Source organism: Felis catus, chromosome C1 (assembly GCF_018350175.1).
Source record: "Felis catus isolate Fca126 chromosome C1, F.catus_Fca126_mat1.0, whole genome shotgun sequence".
NCBI lineage: Eukaryota > Metazoa > Chordata > Mammalia > Carnivora > Felidae > Felis > Felis catus.
Genome location: NC_058375.1, coordinates 64,463,624 through 64,484,267, shown reverse-complemented (window position 1 = coordinate 64,484,267; position 20,644 = coordinate 64,463,624). Strand labels below are relative to the sequence as shown.

At 35.8% G+C, this 20,644-nt stretch overlaps 1 protein-coding gene across 1 annotated transcript in view; it reads left to right on the top strand.

Annotated features, from left to right (window-relative positions):
- The window catches only part of PIGK (phosphatidylinositol glycan anchor biosynthesis class K), a 120,385-nt gene extending 100,058 nt beyond the window's left edge, over window positions 1-20,327 (top strand). The window contains exon 11 of the mRNA XM_003990242.5: window positions 16,812-20,327. Within this exon, the coding sequence (XP_003990291.2) occupies window positions 16,812-16,928 (117 nt within the window). The 3' untranslated portion in view covers window positions 16,929-20,327. The remainder of the gene's footprint in view (window positions 1-16,811) is intronic.
- The last annotated feature ends 317 nt before the right edge of the window (window positions 20,328-20,644 follow it).

Here is a 20,644-nt window from a genome sequence, read left to right as displayed (position 1 = left end):
TAATGCTTTATCTGTTCCCCACCACTGAGGGTGGTCTAACAGAGTGGTTTGTTCAAAGTTGTAAGAAAAATGAGTGTCAAAGAGCCCTGATAATCTCGAGTTTTTATGAGTGGACCTTGAGTACTTGAGAATTTTCTACGCACGACTAAAATAAACGATCAGTAATTAAAAACAAATACACATTTCTTTCACAGGTCAGAGTATTTAGAAAGCAAATGTCCCTAATGAATGTTAGACATTTGACCCTTTGTATTGCTTTCAATATTAAGAACTTGATAATAATTAACTTTATTTCCTTCTAGTACAGCTTTATCATCTTAGTTACTAAGGCAAAAGGCTTTTAGAAATACTCTTTGGTGTTTCTTCATAGAAATTATAAAATTTAAATTTTTCTTTTAAGATGTTTTGCATACATAGTGAAGACTTGTTAAAATATGTTTACAGTGAATTTTCATTGAATTGAGATACCATGATATAATCGTAATGGCAGTTCTCAATTGAGTTTTTGTCTTTTAAAATTTATTGTAATTTTGTAAATGTGCCGACTATAAAGAATGTTTTCATTTTCCATATTCCATTGTATCAAAATGTATCACATGGCTTCTGAGGTACTCATAGATTTTCTATTTGTCTTAAGGATTAAGTGCAGATCATAATATTAGGGGCATAAGTGTGCTTTGATAGAGAATTGTTGGTGAATGAATAAATACTGACTTTCTGGGCGTTGAGGCAAACAATAGTAGAAGTGATGTACCCATTTCCTGCCCCAGGAAATGGAAAAGTAATGTACTCCTTGGCTAGTTCCTTAGCCATATATTTGTACCAACTTTTAAGATAAAGGATCTATATAAGGAAGAAAAAGTACATTATACAACGAAGAAAGTAGGACCAGATCACTCATGGCTGATGCATCCTGTGCTTCTAATAGGAAGGTTATAATTTACAGTGCAATATAAGGTAAGTTAACATTTTAGTTTTTAAGAAAGTCTGGGAAATACATTGTTGCTTGTACTAGTTGCTGTCATTGTTATATGCCTATCCTAATGAACTTGATAGCAGTTAAACCCAGGGATCCACCAAAAGCAGTACTAGAAGTAACATAGAACAAAAAGAAAATGAAACCCAAGAGGATCTCTTCCTTAAAGATTTAGAAACTGGCTGTTTGAATATAGACATGCTGAGATCCAGTACCTTTCAGCTTCATGATACACCCTTGGCAGCAGTTAGACGACGACTAGCAACAGATCGAAATAATGTTAAGTAAGAGTTATTTAATCTGTCATCTAAATTGACCTGAAATCACCTTAATGTGCTTCCCGATAGGAGTTTAGATTATCATTCACTTTAAAACTGATATATGAATGCCAGAAAAGTCATGTTTTATATTAAAGGGATCCATATCTTTAGTTACAGATTTTTAACATTCAGGATTAACTTCCATTTCACTGTACCAGTCATGTTTGGTGGGTAATTAGTGTAGTATATTTCAATTATAGCTTTTGATAACCTTCAGATTAGCATACATTCCTTTCAAAGATTTTTACTTTGATTTGCATTCAGGTGTATGTATCAGTACCTGATCGGTATTTAATTGTTTGATTTTGACTGTTATCTTTTTTTATTTACCAGTTCTATCTCCAAGGTTATTAATACTTTGTGAAAACAGTAATATCCATGTTACCTAATTTTGATCAAGAGATTTCTAGTTTAAAATATGCCAATAGGAGCACCTGGGTGGCTCAATTGATTATGTGTCTAACTTCAGCTCAGGTCATGATCTCACGGTTTTGTGAATTCAAGCCCCACGTCAGGCTCTGTGCTGACAGCTCAGCCTGGAGCCTACTTCAGATTCTGTATTTCCCTCTCTCTCTCTCTCTGCCTCTCCCCTGATCATGCTCTGTCTCTCTCTCTTAAAAATAAACATTAAAAAAAATTTTGTAAAAAAAAAATGCCAATAGACATCTTGATCTTGTGGAATAAACATGTTTACTTTTAGGTAGTGTTATTAAACCTATAACATTGCTAGAGAGATATATAATAATTATAAACAGTTATGTTAGACACTAATTAAAATTTTTATTCTGGTAAATAGCTCTGTTTACTATACCTAAAATTGTTTAAGTCTGTGATAGAGTAGATTTAACTGATACTTTAACAACTTATTTTTAAAGAGTTTTCAGGCTTCTTATATTAATTCTTTCCTTGGCACATCTCAGTTGGCTATTTCTGCCAACAATAAAATAAATTAATGATTATAATAGACTATAAACCTTAGCCTGCTGTTTTCAACCAGTATAGAAGTAAAAAAGGGCTGTTTGAGAGTATTGTCATTGATTAAACCATATAGAGGGACTTTATCCATGGGAAAGATCATTACAAGCAGAGTATGGGAAAAACAATTTTAAGACTTGTTTTTGTTATACAAATACATTAAACAATTTTATAATGACTATCATGACTAAAAGTGACTACTTTTTTTAAATATCCTTTCTCAAACTTTAGATAATTTATTTTAAAAGAAAGTTTAAAGTCTTTTTAGGAATAAGCACAGGTTTTGCAAAAAATTAACTGAAATTAATTTTTTTTCTCTGAAGAATGACTGCACTTAAGCACAGAGGAGGCTTCCTAATTTGTTCTTTAAACTATATATTTCAAAAGAGAAGATGTTGATGCTCAGACCTTAACACTTAAAAGCATTTTGATGATTCTCTTGGGAGACTCACATTTAAAAAGTTATAAAAATACTGCCTACAAACAAGGAGTTGGACTTTAATTTTTTCTTAAGAAAGTAACAAAAGCCTGTTATTTTTTTCTTAACTATTTACCCATTTAGAAATAGTTATACAACTAGAAGCAAGCATTATTGATTATTGGTATATTAGTGGGGTTTTTGCTTTTTTTTTTGTACAGCATAAAATATAATTTAAGTGTACTTTTTGGATTTTCAGGTGAAGTAAGTTGTAATAGGTCATAATGTAATAAGTCATTGACATTTTTCACATCAGAGAAAATTTTCCTGATGGTTTGAAATCATAAAATAATGTAAGAGTATACTGATTTCTCACTGTTTTCACAGAATCATATTATCTCAGTGTCAAAAGATGTGACTCTTAAAAACCCACCAATGCTTTCATCTCTTAGATGACATCCCACAAAAAGATTGTCAAGTTAAGGACAGATTAACACAACACTAAAAGAAAATCACTATACAGTTAGTTAGAAAATCTTTCTTCCACTCTCTTAAGTTGTGTGGCTGGGCTTGACATGAGACATAAGACAGTTAAACAAGAGAAAAACATACAGATTTTATTTAGTATTTTTATGTGCACATGAGGGACTTCATAAGGAAAGTGAATACCCAAAGATGCAGGACTATGAGCTTATATATTTTAATAAAGAAACACTACTTTTATGAAGGAGTGATGAGACAAAGGGGCTTGGAATAGGGGCAGTAAATTGTGGGAAAATGACTAGGAAATACATGAGGAAACTAATGGAAGATAAGGGCTATTTTAGTAGGTTGGTTTTTATAGAGTCATTTTGGTGTTGACTCCTAGTTTCCAGTGATAAGAATGTTGTCTTCCTGGAACAATAAGAGCACCTTTCTCATGAGAAATTTTTTGATCGGCTTTTAGGTAGAAAGGCGAAGATCAGAGAGCCCTTCCTGCCTCTGGTGTTTCTCAAGTACCTTCAGTTCAAAATAATCAATATGCTAAAGTAGCTTATTTTGGGGTGGCATGTTCTGAACCCATTGACAACCATTCTCTAGAGCATGGGTTGGCAAACCATGGCCTGCAGATAAAATCCAGCCTGCCACCTGTTTTTGTAAATAAAGTTTTATTGGAACACAAGTAAATCCATTTGTTTACATATTGTCTACAGCTAATTTTGTACTAGGAGGTAGAGTTAATGAGGCAGAGTTGAGTACTTGCAACAGATTTTGTGGCTTGAAAAGCCTAAAATATTTACTTTCTGGCCCTTTACAGAAAAAGGAAACCTTTTCCTCATCTATAGAGCAGGGTGATAATATTATCTATCATTATTGCCTTTAAAAGGCAATGCTTTTAAAATTCTTTAAAAAGTATGCATGGCTGGGGCGCCTGACTGGCTGAGTCAGTTGAGCGTCCCCCTTCAACTCAGGCCATGATCTCGCTGTGCGTGAATTGGAGCCCTGCATCAGGCTCACTGCTGTCAGTGCAGAGCCCACTTCTGATCCCCTGTCCCTCTCTCTGCCCCTCCCCCACTCTGAAAAATTAATAAACATTAAATACATAAATAAAATAATACACGCATGGCATGTAGAGAACATTTAAAAAGTATTAAGCATTATTACCTGCGGTTTCCACTCGACCCTCTTGGGCTATTCCATAGGCATCCTTAGTGGACAGGTCCCTTTTGTTTTACACTCTGGAAAGCTCTTTCCTCTTTCTAGACTGAGGCGCCCCTCCTTTCCAGATCCATTAGTAATATGAAAATATGTGTAAACTTTACAGAAACACATATCTGTTTTACTTTCTGGCTTAAAACTAGATTAGATGGTAGTTTGTATCTCTCAAGGCCTGTCAAATTTATTGCCATAAAGTTATTTTTGTATGCTCTTACTATCTTTTGAATGTCTGCGTCATCTGTAATCATGTCTTTGATTCTTCTGTCCTTTTTTATTTTAATCAGTTTTTCCAGAAGTTTTACCAATTTTATTGAACTTTCAAAGAAGCACTTTTGGTTATACTTTTCTCTATTTTTTTGTTTCACTTTTATTGAATTCTACCTTTTTCTTTTGTCTGGTTACTTTTGGTTTTATTTGCTCTTTTTCTAGTGTCTTCAGGTAGCATTTTAGATTACTGATTTTAGAAATTTCTTCTTTTTTAATATAAACATTTAAAGTTGTACATATCTCTGTAAGCATGCTTCATGTACCTCCCACATATTTTGAAATGTATTTTCATTTTCATTCAGTTCAATATAATTTCTAACTTCCTTTGTGATTTCTTCTTGGTTTACTTAGAAATGTATTTAATTTCTAAGTGTTTGAGGATTTTACAAATACCTTTTCTGTTATAGATTTCTAATTTAATTCCACTGTGTAGAATACTTTGTATGATTTCAGTCCTTTAAAATTTATTGAGACTATTGAGATCTATTGTTATGGATCAGAATTTGACCTGTCATGGTGAATGTTTTATGTGGACTTGTAAAGAATATATTATATTCTATTGTTATTCTAAATAATATCAACTGCATCAGATTCGTTGATAATGTTCAAGTTTTCTATAGTCTTACTGAGTTTTTAAACTTATTAATATCTGAGATTGTGCTGAAATGTACAATTATAATTTTTCCTTTTCTGTCAGTTTTTTGCTTTGTGTATTTGAAGTTCTGTTGAAGTTCATATACATTTAGAATTCATGTGTCTTTTTGATGAATCAATCTGTTTATCAGTATGAGATGTTCTTTTTTATCCCAGTCATATCCCTTGTTCTAAAGTCTGCTTTGTTCTAACATTAATATATCCTGCCCAGCTTTCTCTTTCCATGGTATGTTTTTCCATTTGTTTGCTTTCAATATGTGTCTTAAAGTATGTTTCTTATAGGCAGAATATTATTGTTTTATGTTTTTATTCATCCTGACAATCTTTTCCTTTTAATTGGTGTGTTAAGATCCTTTCACTTAATGTAATTATCAGTAGTTGAATTGAATTGAATTCTGGTTGGATTTAAATCTACCATATTGCTATTTGTTTTCTATTTGTTCCATCTGTTTTTATTTCCTTTTCCTGCTTTTCCTGCCTTTTTTTGTATTGAGTATTTATATGATCCCACTTTATCTCCACTTTAGTGAATCTACTTTGTTGCTATTGTTGCTTGATTTATAATATGTACATCTTTAATATATTACGATCTCTTTAAATATTATTTAATTCATGTTTAGCATCAGTACTTTATAATGATATATTCTTAATCCCTCCCTTCCATCCTTTGTGTTATTCTTTTTGTATGTTTTAATTCTACATGTGTTATGATCCCTGTAATACATTATTATCCTTATTGCTTAAAATAGTCAATTATCTTTTAAAGAAACATGAAAACAAGGAAAAATATTTTTATATTTATCTACTTATTTATCAGTCTGTCCCTCCCTGGATTCCTTGTGTAAGTGTACGTTTCTATATGATGTAACTTTCCTTCTGCCTGAAGAACTTCTCTTAACATTTCTCCTAGTATAAATCTGTGATAGGTATACCTTTTGTAATATAAGTATTTGGTATATACTACCCTGTAGTATAGGTTTGTTGAATTCACAAAACTTTTGTTTTACGAAAAAATGCTTTATTTCACCATCATTGAAAGATTTTTTTCACTTGGTACATTTCCCTAGAATTCTAGGTTAACAGTCAATTTCTTTTAGCACTTAAAATGTCTTTCCATTATCTTCTGGCCTCCATGGTGTCACAACACATCTCAATCATTCTTTCTTCCTCTGTACATTTTTCTTAAAGGGTTAGGTAATAAATATTTTAGGTTTGTTGGGGGGGCCTGGGTGGCTCAGTGGGTTAAGCATCCAACTTCAGCGCAGGTAATGATCTCATGGTCTGTGAGTTCGAGCCCTGCGTCAGGCTCTGTGCTGACATCTCAGAGCCTAGAGCCTGCTTCGGATTCTGTGTATACCTCTATCTCTGACCCTCCCCTGCTCATGCTCTGTCTCTCTCTCTCTCTCTCTCTCTCTCTCTCTCTCTTTCTCTGTCAAAAATAAATAAACATTAAAAAAATTTTTTTTAAATATTTTAGGCTTGTAGGTCGTCTGGCCTTTGTTGCAACTACTCAACTTTGGTGTAGTATAAAAGCAGCAATGATTTTGATATGATTATGATGTTCCTTGTGTGGTTTCCCATGTTTCTTATGCTTAGTTTTGAGTTTTGTGGATTTGGTGGCTTATAGTTTTTACGAAGTTTGGAAATATTTCAGTCACTGTTTGTCTTAGATATTTTTCTCCCTTCCCACTTGGGACTCCAGTTGCACAAATGGGATCCTGCTTGATACGGTGCCACAGCTCACTTAGGCTCTTTTTATTTTTCCTGCCCTTTTTCTTTCTATGCTTCATTTTGAATAATTTTTGTTGCTATCTTAATAGTTCTCTGCTAGTTCTTCCATGGCGTTTAATTCCATGCAGTATATTTTTGATTAAGGTGTCAGCCCGGATGGCAGTGTCATCTGAGGCTCAGGGTCCTCTTCCAAGTTTACTGGTAATTGGCAGAATTCAGTTTCCCGTGGTTGTAAGGCTGACTGAGGCCCTCACCTCCCAGAGAGGCTGCTTGCTTTCCCTGCCTGTGGCCCACTCTACAACTGGCTGTTTGACTATTCAAGAGCAACAGGAGAGCATCTCGGCTGCTAATATTATCTATCTCTTTGACTTCTGTCTCTTGATGTATAGACTCTCTTTAAAAAAAATTTTTTTTAATGTTTATTCATTTTTGAGAGACAGAGAGAGACAGAGTGCAAGCGGGGGAGGAGCAGAGAGAGAGAGGGAGACACAGAATCTGAAACAGTCTCCAGGCTCCAACCTGTCAGCACAGACCCTGACGTGGGGCTCAAACCCACACAGACTGCGAGATCATGACCTGAGCCGAAGTTGGCCGCTCAACTGACTGAGCCACCCAGGCGCCCCTGTACAGACTCTCTTTTAAAGGGCTCACCTAATTAGGTCAACCCCTCCCCCCTAAGATAATCTCCTTTTTTATTAACTGAAAGTCAACTGATTACAGACCCTAGTCGTATCTTCAGAATCCCTTCATCTTTGCTATATAATGTAACCTAATCACAGAAGAGATATCCCATCAGATTTACAGCTCTGTCCACACTCAAGGAGAAGGGATTATACAGGGAGTGTATACCAGGGAGAGGGAATCTGGGGCTGTCTTAGAATTCTGCTCACCACAGTTCGATTTATACTATTAATATAATTTGAAGAGTACAAATTATATTTTCTAGACAGGATATAGATAGACTGGAAATACTAATAAACTACCACTGATTAAACAGTTGAAAACAAACAGCTATTGTCTAAAGTAAATTATAACTGTAGCCTCAGTATATTGTGTTTTTTTTTTCTTTGAACTATAGTTTAACTGAGCTGATGGGCTCATTGTATTTTAAGAAAATTTTAAGAAAAGAGTGTCACCAAAACCTTGGAAATTTTCCATTTGCGTCCTAGTAAATATATACAATTTTGAAAATCCTCGGTTTCCTCTTTTTACATAATTTTAGCGCTTAGATCTTTGCTCTGTTAACTATTTTGCAGTTCTACAGTAATGTTCTCCTAGCAACATGAAAGGGGAGACCAAATATTGTGCACAGTTGGCAGTGCAGTGTTGCTTAGCTACCTATCTTTTTAATTTGAAATATTAGGCATTTCAATAATAGGTAGCCTTTAAGCTCTTAAGTGTTTGCTCATGACACATTGCAGTGTTTTATGTGTGCTTTTCACCTTTGTATTATAGCTGTTATTATGAAAGGTTAAAAAAAATGGGAGTGTATTTAATAGTAGTCAGTAGAGTACTTTAACTACATAAAATCAGTCATTTTATGAGAAGTTCTAATATGGACACAAATGAAATTGTAAGCTATACTTTAATATGAACTTACCTCAGTGCAGCTGTACTACAAAATGCAATAATTATACCAATCTGTCATTTGATTGCAAGGAAAATCAGTGCAGAATGTCTAAAATATTGCCTATAGTTGTTTTAAAAATAGCAATCTTGTTATACTCCAGGAGTACTATTAAATACATACTGAGAAAGCACTTTATTATATTATGTTGCTGTCATGCCATTCCTGTTACTTTTTCTTAAAGTAGGATATCAAGTACTAAACAGTATTCCTGCAGCACATCTCCTAATTTGGAAAAGATGAATATATTAAGATTCTTCTAAATGGATTCTTTAAAAAAACTTTTTTTTAACATTTATTTACTTTTGAGAGACAGAGTGCAAGTGGGGGAAGGGCAGAGAAGAGGGAGACACTGAATCTGAAACAGCTCCAGGCCCTGAGCTGTCAGCCCAGAGCTCAAACACTGAGGGTGGACGAGGGTGGGGGAGGGTGGGGGAGGGGGGCTGGGGGGGGGGGGTGAACCCACGAACTGTGAGATCATGACCTGAGCTGAAGTCAGATGTCCAGCCAACTGAGCCACCCAGGCACCCCATCATTTCTGAGTTTCTTAATATAGATCCTAGCTTACAGTAGAACAGTTCCTACGAATGAAAAGATACAAACATTTTAAAGACCTCTAGACATGTTAATTATTTTTCTAAAAGTTGACCATCCTTGCAGACATTTACTAGTTTAATTTTTAAAAGAGGAAGAAATAGTTAATATTTTTAATTTGTTTTTAAGATCAAGAAGATTGAATTTTTTCTATGTTAGTTAGCCATTTGTAATTATTTTGTGAAAATTTTCGTTTCCCTATTCCATTTATTGATAAATCTTTGTGTCTTATTGATTTGGGGGAGATCTTCATATTCTGAATTTATCCCCCTTTCTGTCATATTTTCTCATTTGTTCCCCTTTTGATTTTTACACTTTGCAAAATACAGATGTTTCAAAAAGTTCTTTTGAAGATATTTTCAACTTTTCTTTTTTATTTTCATTTATTGCCTTTAGATTTGAAAATCCCTTTACTGTGCAGATTTTCCTACATTTTATCTCTTTTTGCCCCATTCACCTGTGGGTGAGCACTGGCTCAAGTTCTTAGAAGCTTCTTGTCTCAAATCCCAGCTCACAACTGGGCATTCACAGAATGAATCTTTCTGGCTCTTGATGTTTGCTATACCCAAAGGATGTCCATTCTTTCAACAGCGGTTCCAATTGCTAGGGTCCTGGGGGGTCAGCAGGAAACAAATAGATGTAAATCTCCACCCTTTGTAGAGTAGACATCACCTTCCTTCTCCTCTTCCCCAATGCCTGGCCTTTCTCATCACCATGATTTTCCCTCCACCAACCCAAATGTGACACGTTGTTCAAAGCCCAGCTTTTCCAAGAAGCTCTTTCTGAGTCTGCCGGCAGGCCCTTGGACTCCTGTGTTCAGCTCTCCACAATGAGTTCGTCTGTCACTGCTCTGCACTGGTACTGTTAACAGCTACCATTAGGATGTGTCCCTTAGGTGCCACTTTACAAAGGAAAGTAACAAAAATGTTTTTCTACAACTAATATTTTTACATCTAATTCTCAACCATGTAAAGTGTATTTTGGTTTCTAGTGTTGGGCTAGAAATAAAACTGATTTTTTTTCCAAATGTTAATCCAGAGCACCAGTAAGAATATCTTCTTGCCCACTGATTTATGATAGTTCTTTTAACATGTACTAACCTCTTGGCTACTGGGCTGATTGCCTGCTTTCTATCCTGTTTTATTGATCTTTCTATTTTGCATGAGAACAACATTATAAATTAGCTTTATTATACCCTTTTTGATATTCAGGACTGTTTACTTATCTTTATAGGGTAATTTGGATTGTTTACCTTACATCTCATGCTATGGCTGTTTCTGTTATTTTATGCTTTTTTATTGTTGTTGTGAATGAAAGTTTTTTCTGCTCTGTTTTTTGACTCATTTTTGCTAGCATATTGAAAGGGTATTTTTTATATTTATCTCAAATCTGAGCTCTTTATTCTTTGTAATTATGAGTTGAGTTTATAGAGTTAGTTGCTATCTAATCATAATATTTGCAAATGAAAATTTACTTCTCCTTACTAGAAATTATGTCTAGATTGGTTGGAAATTCCAGAGCAATATTAACTAATAATGTAAATAGTGGATATTCTTGTCACAGAAAACTAAAGTAATAGTCCACGGTCAACTTTATATTAGAAAATACTATAGTTAAAAATAAAACGTCTTTAATTATCCTAGATTAGATTAATTGTATTGCAAATTTAACATGAGTAAGGTGCATCAGAATCCTGGGAGATGTTCATTTCCCCCGCAGTGGGGCAACATCTGGGTAACACTCATTACTAACTTCAAAAGGAAAGGAACTAGACTTCAGATCTAGGTTGCAGTTAAGAGGAGGAAGTTGGGTGAATTAGTCTGGGTTCCCCTACTTCATTTCCTGGAGAGCAGTTCCTGGCATGGTGGCAAATGGAGTCAGTTTCTTTCCATGAAGATCTTAAGAGAGACCTGGAACAGCATCACTACAGCTCCCTTAAATGTGGGAGAGTGTGCAAAGAACATTCATGAAATTTACCTGTAGAAGACCGATATTTTTCCTGGATAGCTTCATCAGAGTCTGGCTCTAGATAATTTTTCAGGTGTGACAGATGCTGATTGAAGCCCTTTTTGAAAGTTAGATGAGATATGGGGGCTAGATGTCTCATTCCAGGAGGGTCAGAGATCATCTTGACAGACCTCCCCCACCTAAGTAAAGTTCATGGTGGACAAGGGGTTGATTAGCTGCCCTTTATGCTGTTCTTATTTATACCATTGTTGCAGAAACCTGAAGCCACAAGTATGTAGATGGGAACTTTATTTTCTTATGATAATAAGGGATCAGGGTGTTTCCTTCCACATTATCACCTCAGCGGATGTATTCCATAGCTTTTGAGGCATAATAAACCATTCTAAAATTTAGTAGCTTAAAATATCAACCATTTACTTAGCTCGTAGTTCTGTAGGTTGACAGATTAGGCCAAATTTAGCTGGGCAGTTCTCGACTGTGCTCCCTTATGAATCTGTGGTCAGTCCTGGGTTGGTTAGGTGGTTCTGCTTCTAGGAATTGGCTGGTTGTTATCTGGGGGACCTGAGTTTTTCTCCACATGGTAGAAGCCTTGCTTCTTTTCCTCCAGAAGACTTGCCTTCATTTTTTCTCGTGGTAGCAGAGTTTTGAGAGCAGAAGCAAGTAAAGCCTCTTGAGGCTAACCTTGAAATTAGGACACTGTTACTTGTGTTGTGTTTCATTGGCCAAAAGATGTCACAAAGCCAGCCGATTCATGGAGAAAGGGTATAGATTCTACTTCATGGTGAGAGTTGATATAACACCACATATTGCAAACGGCATAGATTCAAGGGAAGTATGGAGAATTGGGCCATTTTTTTGCCATCAGTCTGCCACAGTTGGGTGAATGACTTAAAAATATGCTTTGGGCACTAATTTCCTTATCAATGTAGATTTTAATTTTGCTCCTATTTATTTATTTGGGGGGGGGGAGAGAGAGAGAGAGAGAGAGAGAGAGAACACACAAGTGAAGAAGGGACAGAGAGAGAGAGAGGGAAACACAGAATCTGAAGCAGGCTCCAGGCTCTTAGCTGTCAGTGCAGAGCCTGATGGAGGGGTCAAACTCATGAGCCATGAGATCATGACCTGAGCTGAAGTCGGATGTTTAACCCACTGAATCACCCAGCCGTCCTTAATATGGCTCCCTTTTGATCTCAGCCTGTTATCCTTGTATCTTGTATAATATTTCTCTTTACACCATTCTTTTATTTTCAGTATCTTGTGCTTCTTCAAGTCCATGCCAAATAAAATTTTTCTAAAACTATCTTTTCATTCCTATTAAATCTTACTTAGAGATATGTTCTCTGCACCTTCAGGATGTTTCTTTCTCACGTGTGGGAGTATTTTTACTCATAGACTTCACTGTGTTTTTTTCCTTTTTCTTAGAACGCTGTTGGTGTGTGCCAACAGAGTGTGTGGATGCCTCTCACTATCTACTTAGGTTTGAATGCCTTCTCAGATCTGCATCCGAAGACTTAGTTGTTATACGTTTCCGTGACTAGCAGGCAATCATCAATGTAGTTTTGCTAAACTAAACCAGGATCATCTGCTAACATGCTACATATACCTGGTTTGGGGGCACTTTAAAAGGATGAATGCTAGGGGCGCCTGGGTGGCTCAGTCGGTTGAGTGTCCGACTTTGGCTCAGGTCATGATCTCGCGGTCCAGGAGTTCGAGCCCCGCATCGGGCTCTGTGCTGACCACTCAGAGCCTGGAGCCTGTTTCAGATTCTGTGTCTCCCTCTCTCTCTGACCCTCCCCCATTCATGCTCTCTCTCTGTCTCAAAAATAAATAAACATTAAAAAAATTTTTAAATAAATAAAAGATTGAATTCTATGGAAAAACTGTATTAATATGTACTACTAAAAGGATTTTTCCTGTATTTTCCCTTCTCTGCAGAGCTTTTCATGTAGATATTGAAACTTCTTAGATGCAGTGAACTTTTGTCATTGTCCCTCTACCTTCTGACACCCTCTTTACTGGCAATTGTATTTAAATGGATAAAGAGGTTTGCCTTGGGGTGGGGGAGGGTTGGGAATGAGTTTCGTTACTCTGGCTGCCTCATAAAGCCATCCTTCTACTGTATAAACATGATTTCTCTTCAATAGCAGGTGGAAAAAGGGAGAGAGCTAAAGCCTCTTTTCAGTTGACGAAATTACTGTGTTTCACCAAGCAGAGCAATCCTTTGCAGGGAACATTTGCAAACTGTTTAATAAAGATGTACTTCCACTAATAACTAATAATGATAATCTTGTCCCAATTTACAGAAAAATAATTTTTGGTTTACTGTTTTCAACCCTTGAGGTGTGGATTACCAATTATTTGACTAATAGAAAATAAACATGACAAAAACCAAGCATAGTCAATCATGTTTAGTTCAGTCATTTGTTTTTCATTGTCACATGCTTGTGATATTTGTATTACCTATCTTTAATATAGCTATGCTTTATACTAATCTAGATTTTCTACTGGAATTAAATTAAGACTTTTCACAGTGTTTCACAAAGAACACCATGACTTCCAAAAGCTCTGCCATCTGAAATGGTTTGAGAACCAATGGACTTAACCATCTTGTAAGATACTAGAGGGAAAGAACTTCTGTCTTTATCATCATCTCACATATGATCAGAACCATTGCAGAGTTTTGAGTAGAAAGTAATATGAGGAAAAATTGGATTATAATATTTTTGTGTTTGGGAAGTTTTCTGGAAGGAGTGTGGGTTGGGGGTAGGAGTAGACCTAGAGTGAATGTGGCATATAACCACTGTAAACAATATTGTCAGTTGTGTTTATATTAGGCGTTGATTAAAACTCTAGCATTATCATCCAGATGAAAATATTATGGTGAATTTCTCCTATTAGTTTAACAAGTTAATTTTGAATTGAAATTTGTACAAACTAAAATAACAAAGATTAGATTGATTCAAACAGCGTTCCTCATGACAAACACAAAAGAAAGTTACCTTAAAAGTACTTTGAGTTTCATATCACTTTTCTAGGTAGGAACGAGTAGTTATGGAGTAAATGTTCAGAAAACACATCATTGCAGTAATTGTGCATTCATTCATTCCTAGGAGGTCCATGTTACCATGTCCATTTTGTAGATTCAGAAATTCAGAGTGGAGAAGTGGCTTGAAAGGCAACGTAGGCTTTAAGTGTTAAAAGTAAACTTTGAATCCAAAGCAGTTAATTCTAAATCCCATGCTCTTTGAACCACACCACACCGAGCCCTCATTTTTAAATTATTTAATTTTTTAAATTACAAAAGTAATGTGTGCCTAAAACAAACAATACTTACACGCATGCATGTGAGGCTTATATATACACACATACATATACATATTATACAAATATATATTTGTATTTTAGGAAGATGTGTCTAGCAGCAATAGATAGATGGAAAAGAGGTGGACATCTTGGAGGAAGAGAAACTGTTAGGACACCATTTCAGTGATCCTGACAAGAAATGATAGGAGCTAGAACTAAGGTAGTGGCAGTGGTAATAGAAGACTTATAAAGGACAAATATGATGGGGATAAAACCTATAAGAATTAGTAACTCATGGAAATGGGGAGGTCTGCGAGATAGGGGAGCTAGGAAGGACTTTTAGCTTTATCACTTGGGCAACATGGTGATGCCCTTCATGTGGATGGAGAGGTGGAAAACAGGGAAGGAAGAACAGAGCTGGGTGAAGGACTCAGGAATGAATTTGCTCTTGGCTGTGGTAAAGTTTGTGATCCTTGAGAATATCCAACTAAAGATATCTGTTAATTGTACGTGAACATAGGGTTTAGCATAGAGTTCTATGTTAGTGATATCAATTTGTGAATCATAAGCCTGCTGGCAGAGGTCAAAACCATGGTACAGGTGTCACCCAGGGAGATTATATAAAGGGAGAGAATAAATGGCTAAAGGCAGACCTCTAGAGAACACTAGAATTTAAGGAGCAAAGAAGACTGAAAAGGAATGGTTAGAGAAGTAGAATAAAAACCTGGTGAGAGTGTCCCTGAAGCTAAGGGAGGATAACTTCAGAAGAGAAGGAAGAAGTTTCAGAAAGATCACCTAATTGAAAACCAGGCATTTCCATAGGTAACTTCTCCATTTATAAAATTAAACGAAAAATAAAATTTCATTGTATCAAAATATTCTTTTGAATTCTTTTAATGGCTTTATAATGTATACATTAGGCAACTATCAGGTATTTTAGGGCATAGATAATAAACATAAGTTACTATAGAATGTGGCAGCATATTACTGGCATGGCCTTTACTGGTTAATTCTGCTTGATTTGACTTGTTTTATTTTTGAGTTTGCCTGCCTGCCTTCCTTCCTTCCTTCCTTCCTTCCTTCCTTCCTTCCTTCCTTCCTTCCTTCCTTCCCTGCCTCCCTCCTTTCCTTTTGTAACATGATGAGTTTAGGATTGAGTGAAGAGCATTAGGAGTCTTGGTTATGTATGGGAAACCAAACTGTGAGATGCAGATACCTCTAAGAGATTTATGAGCCTTCCTTGGCTAGTTTACATGGTGACTAGAACAAATTAAAATTTCAGACTACAATTTCTCTTCACTCTATTCTACTCTAAAATATGGCCCTCATGTCATATGATTCTCATATCATGACTATCATTACAATATTGGCTAGTAGTTCAGGAAGTAAAACTCATAAAAAGATCATAGTCACAGACCTCCAATTTCAGGGACATAATGTAGCTGTTGAAATGACAACTAAATGGGGAAGACTGGTCTCCCCTTTCTTGCTGGACAAAGAAATATACAAGACACTTGGTTGCGTGTTGAGAGGTGGGGGAATTGACAAGGAGATATAAAATGAACTAAGCCAGATTTTGCCCCCTGGAAGTTTGCAAGGAGATAAGCGATAAAGATAATTATATTACTAAATAGAAATAAGTGTAGAAAGAACTATATATTCAAAGAAAAGAATATATCAGGTGGAAAATCTGGAGGAGTTGGCATTTCAGTTAGTTTCAAACAGGCGGAATGAGGTAAAGAGCATTCTGTCTCAAGGGCATAATCTAACTAAAGGTATTAGACCCCAGATAAGTATTTGTTGAATATCAGAACAAATGGAATTGAGTGGCATTTGTTTTTCCACTGATTTAATCAGTATAATATATGTACGTTTTCTACATGCCAGGCATTATGGCAGGTAGGTGCTAGGAATATGAGCAACATGACCCTCATAGAGCTATCATCTAATAGGAGAAACAGATAAAACCAACAAACTAATGGATATATAAATTTGGAGAAGGACTGTTAGGCCACCAAATAGCTTGGGTGAAGAGAGATGGCTGGGTAGGGTGGTCAGTGAAGTCTCTTTGAAGGCACAAAATGTCATTTGAAACTGATCTTTGTAAGAACCACTTTGAAATATTTACCAGTTAGAATTCTTTATCACTGTTGCTATCCTAATACATTTAATTTGGCTAAATTACTCCCTCTTAAAACACAACCTATGAAATTTCTGTTTTCCACCAGTATTTGCTTTATACATCATTGTTAAATTTACCCTGTCATCTTTGTTTTGCAGAAACCAAAGCTGAAAGATTGGCATCCTCCTGGGGGTTTTATTCTGGGATTGTGGGCACTCATTATAATGGTTTTCTTCAAAACTTATGGAATCAAGCATATGAAGTTCATTTTCTAGATGTGATGTATGAAGAAGACTGCATGAAGACTACCACCGTGGATAAGATTTTATGCCATTATATTTTTAAAAAATACGTTGTTGTGTGAATTGGGTAAAAAGTATAGGGACACTAAAGTTGAATGAACTACTGATTTGATAACTTAGAGAAAAATAATTGTTAATGCAACTTCTAAATATACTTTTTTTGTTGTGCATGTTATTAAAAAGATGGGACAGAGAGATCAGAGTATACTTAATAGCTGCTTTTGCAAATAAAAATGTCCCCTAATCTTACTCCCTTTCCACTTGGAAAAGAAAAAAAAAATGTGAAGACATAACATTCTCACTAGCAGATGTAAGCTTCTGTCAGTATTTTTGTGTTGTTCTCCTAGTCTTTTTTTTCTATATACATATTTTTTTCCCAACTAGAGATCATATAGAATATATCATTCTGTAACTTTACTTTTCATTTTACAATTTGTTATCAACCCGTAAAAGTTCTTCAGAACACATTGTGAATGGTTGCACAGTATCCATTCTATGAATGTACAGTAAGATTTTTAATGTTCTTCTGTTCTTGGACCACTTACTTTGTTCCCAAAATCTTCCTTTGGTTCATTCTTTACCATGTTAATATTTTACTCTCAGCATTCATAGAATTCTGAAGCTTTAATTATAAGTCAATATAAAAACATTAGTTCCTTCATTTATGGTACTGATAGTTTGGGGGACCTTATTTGCTGTCAGTTTATCTGGAAAATTTAAGACCTTTGAGAATTTCATATTACTGACTGCTCAAAAGAAACAAACCCCATCATTTCTCATTTCTAACCATTCTGTGGTACTCTACAATTGATTACCTCCCCTCCAGTTTCCATATTGAAAGAGACATTGTTTCAATTCTGTTTAAGGGAAACCTTGCCCACTGGCTCTTTCTATACTTTTTCTGAGATGATCCCATAGAGTGGATGGACGGTATGAAAAATTCACACTTCCCTGCCTTCGTGTCTGACTGATGCATCACAAAAGGCAGAGAAGACCCCTTTTCTGATCTCTGTGAAGATGCAATAGCTCATATCTTCATCACTGATTTTTTAGCTTACAAGTCATCTTCCTGTCTGTCTCATAACTGGAAATAGTTTTGAGATTGTGTTTTGCCATCAGCCTCAGATACCATTTTTTTGCATATGGGGGGTAAAAACCATGAAAGTTAAGTATTCGTGTCCCACAGGATACCTTCTTGTATTTCATCTGTTTTACCCAGATCTTTATCTTTATTAATTGCAAAGATCTTGTTTATAATTATAGGTAACATTAAAAAGAACTCTTTCCCCACAATGAAACCTCCTAAAATTAATACTCCTTAGGATTTGCTTTCCTTTTAACACTTAAAATATTACACTTTAGTTACATGCAAAATGGTCATACTTTTCACAGGCAAAGGATACACTGTTACCTCTCAGAACAAATTATATTAAGGTTTTTTGCTTAGTAATGAGGCATTTGCTTTGCTCTGAACCTTCATTTTAATTGATCTTTTTATTGGTGTACTAGGTAAATGAAGAGGGAGAATTTGTATCTGAATAAATGGAGAGGTATCCTTTTGTCCATAGGGAGGGGGAAAAACAAACTTACATTAGACTAGCCAGATCACAGTAGCAGAGAGAGAGAAAAGGTTGACCATGGCACCCTGCAAACACTTACGCAAGGTCTTGAACACTTGGTGGGACCAATCTGCTTCGCGTCAAAAGGAAATATGACTGATCTTGAGTCAAAGTAATTGAGTTTGAATATAGTGAAACCTACCCCAATGGTACAGACCACTGGGAAGTAACAGCCTTCCTCTTTAGAGGCAGTAGAAGGTGCCCTTCTTAGTTAAAACCAAACTGGAAAATGTAATACTGGATATAATATACAGGATTAATTTTGCCCAGGCAGAGTTTCTAAGGGCAGTTATTTCTTTCTGTTTCATTATTGAATGTTCAGAATACAGTTAAAGCACAAAGCTTAAACTGTTAAATGTTTAGCTCGTAACCATAATCTTTTTACATAAAGTATATTCTGCTTTCAATAATAAGTAAATCCTCTGCATGTGGTAAGTGGGTAATATCGTAAGTGCAATTAAATAGTCCAGACTTTAAATTATACCATAAAAGCGCATCCTTAAATATATTCTGCTGGAGTCACAAAGAGCTGAACAACCGAGAGGAGTTTTCTTTTTGTCTTTCTCATAGTGTTGTCGTGAGAATCAGATGAGATAATGTTATGACTAAACACTTCTGAAACTGTAAATATGTGGCGGTACTGTTTTCTTTATTTGTGCTCAGAAGATGCCAGCAGGGAAGTTAATGATGCCACCGTCCCTCTTTCTGTTGAACTTATTTACCTGTCTAAGCTACTTAATGTGATTCTTGTTCTCTTTGGTATTTTTTTTCCCCCCTGTTCCTGGTGTCTTCAGGGAGAAAAGGAAATGTAGATAAATGGGTCGCAGCAGACATGGCCTGACCTTTTAGGGGAGGGACAGGGTATGATGATGCCATTCTGCAAAGGCAGACTGCGTGAGAAAAAGAAACCAAATGATGTGGATTTTAAAATTATGAAAGACATTCATTTGCAGTTTATGAAAGGGAAATGTAGTTTGGATGCAAAGCTGATTAAATTGGATCAAGAAAAATTGGAATTAAATACATAAAATAATGCATGCATTTATGGTTTCAATTTTTATATATCCTTAGCTAGTTGGAAATGATGATTCCCACAACAAGCATAACTCAGCTTGTTTCTGCTTACTGAGTACTTTCTCCTATGGTATATGTTGATAACATTTCTTCCATTATGTATGTTGCATAGCAGAGTTACAGTTACTGTGGGAATCATAATTTGAAATTTTGACTCGTGTGTTTCTGGAATCTTTACAACAAATGTTGCATTAACATAGAACTTTTTCCATTGATTTTACCAAAATTAAATCCATCTGTAGCAGATTCTCTTTTAACTTGTGAAAGAAATATTTTATAAACATACCACAAGGTATGGCTATAAAATAATGAGATCAGCATCCATTTTGGCTTTATGAAATCAGCCTCATTACTTCATCCTTTTCCCGCCGGCCTTTGCCACAAGGAAAGTGCTCTCCGGTGTCGCCCTTCTGTTGCTGCCTGCCCTGTCTGCACACGCACTTGCTGTGTAAATATGAAAGTCTTTCAATTCAATTGGTGGCCAGTACACCTTGGTAGCAACCAGTCTTTTTTTTTTTTTTTTTTTTCTTAATGCAGAAATGTTTTGGTTTTGGAACTGTGCTATAACGTATTTGGTTTATTTTAACTGTGTAGACCTTGAATATGGGATTGATGTAGATGAAGGTGTGACCAAGACACTGGTTAAAAATTAAAAATTCACTTACTTGAAACATCGAAAGGTGGTGACTGTCATACAGAAGTGCTTACTGTTTCATCTGGGCTGCCTGCAGCCTCAGAGACCCCAGAGGAATTCCAGACTTGCCCGTGGAATACCCAGTCATAGGGTCGAGCGTGTGGGGCTCACGTGATGTGACTCATGTTCATCTGATACACTGACTGTGCTAGTTTCAGGGACAGCTGGCGGGAGCAATGTAGGACACTTTCCCAAGAGTCATTAAGTAAGGTCATAAATGTGAAACACATCATACAATGCCAAACACAGGAGAATTTCACCCTTTCTGTGCTGGACAGGAGGCTACCTAGCTCTTAACTTCC